Source organism: Aptenodytes forsteri, unplaced genomic scaffold (genome assembly GCF_000699145.1).
Source record: "Aptenodytes forsteri isolate BGI_AS27 unplaced genomic scaffold, ASM69914v1 Scaffold53, whole genome shotgun sequence".
In the NCBI taxonomy this organism is placed as follows: domain Eukaryota; kingdom Metazoa; phylum Chordata; class Aves; order Sphenisciformes; family Spheniscidae; genus Aptenodytes; species Aptenodytes forsteri.
The window spans coordinates 8,155,303-8,162,545 of NW_008795909.1; the positions used below are offsets into that span (position 1 = coordinate 8,155,303).

Here is a 7,243-nt window from a genome sequence, read left to right on the forward strand (position 1 = left end):
TTTCAGGTCTGTGGCTCTTCCACCAGCTCAGTGAAACGAGCTTGTTCATGCCAACTCCGACACAAGTTTAAAACCCGTTTCAGGGATACCATGCCGGGGCGGGGCTGGGATGGGCCAGGACCAGGTGGCATGGGGAAGGGCTGCGGGCGCTGCAGACCCCCGTGCTACCTCCTGCGTAGACAGATTCCCACTCATGGTGACCTTCCTCTGGGAGGAATAGTTGCAGAAAGAAGTGAGATGCTGCTAGGAAGCAAGTGCGCTTAGCCGATACCTTATCAAAGACACGCTGCCGCGGTACCGAGGGTACACATATACCTTACAAGGCCTCCTTTAAAATGCAGATAAGCTGAGAGGCCACTCTCCCATGGGAAGCTGCCAACTCCCACCTGAACGGCTTCGGCAGCTCCTCCTTGCCGCAGCCTCATGGCAGACACGGGCGCAGTGGAGGGACCTCGTGGGGAGCGGTGCTGGGCTGCGGCTTCGGACAGCTGAAACGTCACTGCGGGGCTGCCGCTCCGGCCAGGCACGGGCCACCCTGGCCCACTGCAAACTCCCTCCAGGGTCTCAGGCCAAGCAGGAAAGCAGCAGCTTTCCTCCTGCAGTGAAGATGAGTTTCCTCCTTGTTTTTAAGGCTACCTAAAAGCCCCATACGGTGATGCTGCAACCTACCCCAGGGTGCAGGGGAAGCCAAGGGGAAGCCAAGGGGAAGCATCCCACTGGGGTGCTGAGGTGGGATGCCGGGTGCATCCCACTGGGATGCCAAGGTGGGATGCCGGGTGCATCCCACCCACGGGCCAAGGGGGGATGCTGCACCATGGCCAATCACATGGCCATGGGCACTTTCCCTGAAGCCAAGCCCTGGGAGGGAACCCAGTGCGGGGCTGGGCAGGGGGCAAAGCTCTTCTCTCCTCCCTCCTGACGCAGCAGCCTGAAATCACATTATAGCCCAGCCCTGCTACAACCCATTGCTCCTTATTTACCCTTCAAACAGGAAAAGCAGCTCTCAGCATAGCTCTTCTACAAATTTTCTATGTCAAGCTTCGCTAAAGGGCTGCTTTAGTTAACATTAGGCTCTTTTTAACTCTGAGCACATCTCACAGGCGATAATTTGCCTTAGGACTCCGGTGTGGTTTCCAGGACAGACATTCACCAGACTGCATCCCTGAATTTCAAAGGTAGGAGTGGGTCCCCAGCCCCCGGGAGCCTGGTGCGTGAGGTGGCAGGTGCCCGTCCCATCGTGGGGGCTGGCAGCGGGAGGGAGGGGGGCAGATGGACTTGCTTGGGTAGGAAAAAGTTTACACTCTAAATTACAACCACTCCCCATTCGCGTGGGTGAAGACGCTGCAGGATTTGGACAAGTGGAAACATGTCTGTCCTTAAGTCAGATGTCCCCAAGCCTTGCTGCTCTGCCCAGCTCAGCAGCGCTGCACTTATTCCCTTCCCTTTCTGGTTTTAAGGAGGACAAGCTTGTTCCCGCAGATTCCTCTGACTGGGCAAGGCCAAATCACAGCTTGTCAGATGGCATTTTGCAGCCCCTAATATTTGAAACCTGCTTCGCATAATCCCAGAAGGAAATCAGAAGGAACTGCAGAAAGCCATGAGTGAAAATGTGCTCCTTGAGCTCATCACAATAGAAAAGCATGGTCTGTTACTGAGAAAAGGACATGAAACAGGAGCACACAGGGCAGCAGACAGTCACAGTGAAGAGTTCAGAGGCTTAAAAATGAAGCAAGCTCAATCAGTGCAGCCTGCTCCAACGTATGGGAGCCAGGACTTCAACATCAGGGTAGGACCAAGCACATGTGCCTGATGATAGGAATTTATACATCTTCGGTGACCTCTTAGTCATTGCAAATATGCCTAAACATAGCAATTATTTTTTCATCTAATATCTTCCTGGATTCGGTGAGTTACAGGTATGCTTTATGGCATTTCCTCTTTTTTCCTCAGGGTGACTCGTGACCACTGACCACCTCCTCAGTTGTGCTATCTCTCCCCGCCACCATGCGGGCGACAGGTAAGGAGGGAGACAGAGATTTACTTTTCTCTGTCCATTTTTCTACAGTTCTTTATGCCTCCTTCTCATTTACATGTCCCCTTCCAAGTCCAGCTACCCTGACCTTTTCCCCTGCCAGGGCCATGGGAAAGGGCCTTTGTATAAGCATCAGGTTTTTAAAAGATTTGTGTAGATTTCAGCCTGTTGTATTTTTCCCAGTGAAACCCTCCGCAGCTGGGAAGAGATGGCTATTGAGACGTTCCTGGTTCCATAAGAGCCATTCAGCTGCAATATAAGTATATTTTTCTACTCTCTTTCCATGCAGGACTGGAACGTTTTGCTCTGATGAGCGCTGCTTTAAAGCCAAATGCCAATCACATTTGTATTAGCAGCTGCTCGGCTGTAGCTAGTGACTAATTGGGGGATAGCAGCCTTCCCAGTACTGGGAACATAAGAAATATTTGGATTTACATAGCTTTCTGACTAATTATCAGATTTACTTTAATGCAGAGAGAAATATGAATAGTGCCTCCCAGTAGAAGGGTAATGCCTATCTGAGCATCACCACACGCTCTAGAGATATTAATTAAGAGATCAGAGTCTTTTTAGAGGATGAAGGAAGGAGTGTTAGCTGCCTTCCCACACCACATAAGCACTGGCTGTCACCCTGTGCCTTGGTCCTGCACACATGGACCAAGTCCCCAAGAAGCCAGAAGGATGCTCTGGTCCCCAACCCGTGCTGCTGCTGCTGCTCTCACCTGGCTCCTCTCCCACCCCTCGCAGGCATGATCCGGTACATAGCACTGCTCATCACGCTGCTGGGCATCTGGTTCATCATGCAGACGTACTTTGAGCACAGATGGAAAGCTATCAGCCTGCGGAGCTGGCTCGGTGAGGCACCAGCAGGGCTCCAACCAGGTCTGGAGGGAGGGTGCGGGCAGCCCCATTGCGAGCCAGACCCCAGAGCTACACATAGTTGCCATGAACATTTGCACTTGCAGTACCTGGCCAAGGCTATAGCCACCAGCTCTGATCATCAGGGCAGGGAGGGGACAGCGTAGGTGGAAGCTGCACTGGGGCAGGTGGCTCCAGGCGTGCTTGCAGCCACAGGGAGCAGTTTTGGAGAGACAGTGCCTGAACAGCTGCTCCTGGCTTGGGGAAGAGCCAGCAGCTCTCCAGGGTGTCTAACCCTCCTGCTTGGTACCCACAGGTGTCACAGACAAGCCCAGAAGTGAGTACCGCTCTTGACTTCATCTCCATCACGCAACACCGCTCCGGGGCTGAGGGTGACGGTGGAAGCATGATAGCTACCCTCGAGAGCTCCCTTCCCAAGGCAAAATCCCACCCTCCCAAACGCAGGGGAATTTTGTCATTGCACACAGCAGCAATGTCTCTGGCGGGGTGTGCAAGCACATGAACCTTCACATGTTCTCCCTGCCCCAGCAGAAACACCCCCAGGCCAGGCTACAGCAGGAAGCAGGTTGCGGGCCCCATCCGGGCGGCGTGGCACAGGTCCCTACCCTGGCTGAGAATGCGGAAGCTCTGGGCAGAAAAGCCACAAGGGGCTGGCCTTGAATGAACACCAGCTCCGAATGCTCCCCGGCACACGCCCCTCTACAATTCCCATGGCACCAGCTGTGCCGTCCTGCTGCTCACACCCAGAGCAGCACCCAGCGCCCCGGCCAGCTTGTCCCACCCCAAGCTTTGACACCATAAACCTCAGAAAAGAAGCTGGTCCTAGTCCCAGGACAAGCCTCCTTCATGCAAGAAGCTGGTCCAGGCATTGCCCCCTTAGTGGGCCACTGTGCCTCAGTGCCAGCCCTGCTCAGCCCCTCGGGGACACAGCCAGTGTCCCCCCACAGGGCCAACGCCATGGCTTGCAGCTCCGTTCCTCCCTCGCAGGCAAGCAGCTGCCCCGGCACAAGTGTGGGAACCAGAAGAGCTGCTCCCAGAACTATTTCGCCTTCAAGATCGTCAGTGGTGCTGCAAACGTGGTGGGACCCTCCATCTGCTTTGATGGCACAGTGTAAGCAACACATGGTGTGGACAGGGCAGCCACGGCTGGCCTGGGCTTGAATAGGGCGAGTTTGGAAATAGTTTTCTTTGCTACTGCTTCTGGGGGCATTTTGCTATCTGCAGCCACATGTTGCCCCATCACACTCTTTCACTGGCCCCAGCCTCTCCAGGGCATCTCTGCACTGACTGGTGCTCTCTGCTTTCCTTTCCAGCCTCATGAGCAGCGTGAAAAACAATGTTGGCAGGGGCCTGAACATCGCACTGGTGAACGGTGAGTTGGGTGGGCATTAACCACCTCCCCACGGCTGGGGTCCCTTTCTCCCCTGGGAGGACACAGGCCACCGGGGACCCCATCCCAGGCACCACAGCTGACCCAAAAGCGCATCAGTCCAGTGTTGCATGGGTGCACAGCCACAATTATGGTTGCAAGCACTGCCAGGGAGTTGGAAACAAACCCACCTGGGTCATGCACGATGGCTCCATGAACTCCACCGAGCACCACATTCGCCATCACAGCAAATATGACACACTGAGGGAAGAGCAAAGCGTTTTGCAGCAGCAGGAACCCCAAGCTGGTGGCCAGGCAAAGCCTCGAGCCACCCCAGTGCAAACTCACTGTTTTCTGTTTTGAATTTTAACCTTCCAGGAACAAGCGGGCAGCTCCTGAAAGCAGACACATTCGACATGTACTCCGGAGGTAAGCGCGGTTGCTTTGCTGCCTGGTGGTTCCCAACCAGGGCTCACACCGGCACTGCTGGCTCCTCTGTCGTGTATTTAATGATAAAGTCTAGTGGACTTTGCCCAGGATTGCCAGCTCAGGCAGTAAAAGCTCAGCTTTCCCTGAGGCCATTGAGCCTGGAGTCCTCGGAATGCATCCGCATCCAGATTGGTTTCTCACTTCTCTTAGGTGCACGTAATAGCCTGAAAAACATAATTCCACTAAACTGAATAAACCAGGGCACTCGAGACCTGAGAAAGGCTACTTTCTGAGATCAGGTAGTTACACTAATCCTGAGATTTTGCAGCTTTCAACTCAGTTTTTGAATGCTGGTGGTGGCTGAGCCCCAGCTTGTTCCCCTGCCTCTTGCAGGAGGGTAAATGAGGAGCTCAGGGCATGGGGAGTGGAGCCTGGTGGCAGCAAAGACCATGACCCTGTGCCTGCTGGCTTCAAACAATCTTCCTAACAGCAAGAAGATGCCCTGAGCTGGGGCAGCACCCTCTCACAGCCCATCCGGCACTGACTTGCAGGATGCTGTAAATCTCACCGTTGTTGCAAACCTGTTACCAAAATTTCCAGAGTTTTGGCAGGAGTCCTCGAAATCACGTGCTAAAACCATGTCTATAGTGCTTTTGTTTTACACCCTTTGCTCTTTGAGCCTTCTCCAGGGATCAGTCACCCCTTTCTGCTTTTTGGTTTTGCAACTTATTCTTGGTAACTCTGTAGTTTTAAGGAGAAACATCAATATTATAAGATTTCCGTCTAAGTTTGCGAGCAAGACGCGCGGTGGGAGAGGCACCGGGAAGGAGACAGCAGTCGGCTCCTGTGCCACTAGATGGGGCATTGGACTCGAGCATCCCATGGATGCGGGATGAGGAATTTTTCCTGCAACACAGCTGAAGGCAGGATTGCAGGGCAGGCAGTTCTGCAGCTGAGCAGGCTCGTTTCTGGTGCTTGGAAGTAACCAGATTTCACAGTTAGTGAGCAAACTTTAGACGCAAATTCCCCCCCTGCAGTTGTCGTGCTGGCAGGAGGAAAGCGCCAGCCCCCGGCACTGCAGGAGAGCCCAGGTGGGAACACAAGATGGGAAATGCAGCATCTGGGAGCCAGTCCTTCCCCAAGCCCATGACCCCGAATCCTAGCTAGCACCAGCACAGCCAGGATACTTCCCACCGACCCAGAGGAGGTTCCCCCAGCTGCCACGCAGCTGCTAAATCCCTTTTTCTTTCCCTAATTCTCTTCTCTCCCAGACATTAACAAACTGGATACCTTCCTCCGAGAGATCAAGCACGGCACCATCGTGCTATTGGCCAGCTACGATGATGCTGCCACAAAGTGAGTTTGGCCCTGGGAGTGATGCCTGGCTCCCCAAAAAACAGCAGCTGGGGGGAGCTGGAGGTGGTGCTGCCAGGAACAGAGAGGGGACAGGAGGGAACACCCACCTGGCACCACACTAACACCTTCTTTCAGGATGAACGACCAAGTACGGGCACATTTTGTGGAGCTGGGCAGCAGCCACGTGAGCCAGCTGGGCTTCCGGGACAACTGGGTCTTCTTGGGAGCGAAAGGGCTGATGAACAAGAGCCCCTTTGAAGAGGTATGTGGCCCTCCCCTGCCACCAGCTTTGGAGGCTCCTTCTTCTTCATAGCACCTCCTGAGCTCCATCTCACCTACCTGTCTGTGGAAGACGTGGGCCAGTGGTGTTATCCCCCATGTCGAGCCAAGCTGCAAGTTTTGTCACGTTGCAAACTTGCACTATGTCACCAACGTCCTCATTCATTTTCTCGCTCTCTTTTTTTTACTCCAGCACATCAAAAATGCTAAGGAGACAAATAAATACAACGGCTGGCCTGAGCTGCTGGAGATGCAGGGCTGTGTCCCCATGAAGATGGATTAGCATCAAGCCCCAGCCTGCCACAGAGGTGAGACCAGTCTCGCCAGGACACCAGCCCCATCGCAGGGACCCCAGCCCCATCACGCTGACCCCAGCCCCCCCCAACCCGGTCACACAGCCCAGCAGCAGCTGCCTGATCCCAGGGACCAGCTGTTCCACAGCAGGGGCTGTGCAGGGCTTGGAGAAGAGCTGTGCAAGTGCCTGCAGAGCCTGAGCAAACACCCAGCCAGGTTTCAGCCAAGCTGTCCTTGTCTATGGGTCAATTTGGGGTATTTTATTTTTCTGTCTTTAAACCAAAAACTTTGTAGAAGGTTTTTCAGATCTTAAACAAGATATCTGATTATAAAACACTACCTTCTCACTTCATTTTCAAGCATAATCCAGGCTTTTCCCTGCAGGCACAGCATTGCCATGTCCTCTGCCACCAGCTGGGCATCACCATCACCCATCCCACGGCACTGCACACAGGTGCTTCCCCTCCGCCACGGCACAGGGCAAAGACGTTCCTGGGGATGCTCAGGCCTTGGTGGTTCCCCCCCGGGAGCTCCTGCCAACCCCCCGCTGTCTCCTATGGCCACAGTAAGGCCAGATGGCCACAGGGATGGCTTGCAGCAATATA

The 7,243-nt window shown here is 54.2% G+C and overlaps 1 protein-coding gene across 1 annotated transcript; it reads left to right on the plus strand.

Moving 5' to 3' along the window:
- Window positions 1-2,004: 2,004 nt before the first annotated feature.
- Window positions 2,005-6,627, plus strand: FAM3D (family with sequence similarity 3 member D). Its single transcript, XM_009284395.2, has 9 exons — window positions 2,005-2,017; window positions 2,606-2,887; window positions 3,207-3,227; window positions 3,899-4,022; window positions 4,225-4,283; window positions 4,659-4,709; window positions 5,981-6,065; window positions 6,201-6,327; window positions 6,538-6,627. Exons 1-9 carry the CDS (start codon window positions 2,005-2,007, stop codon window positions 6,625-6,627), a joined length of 852 nt encoding a protein of 283 aa, XP_009282670.2.
- Window positions 6,628-7,243: the final 616 nt, after the last annotated feature.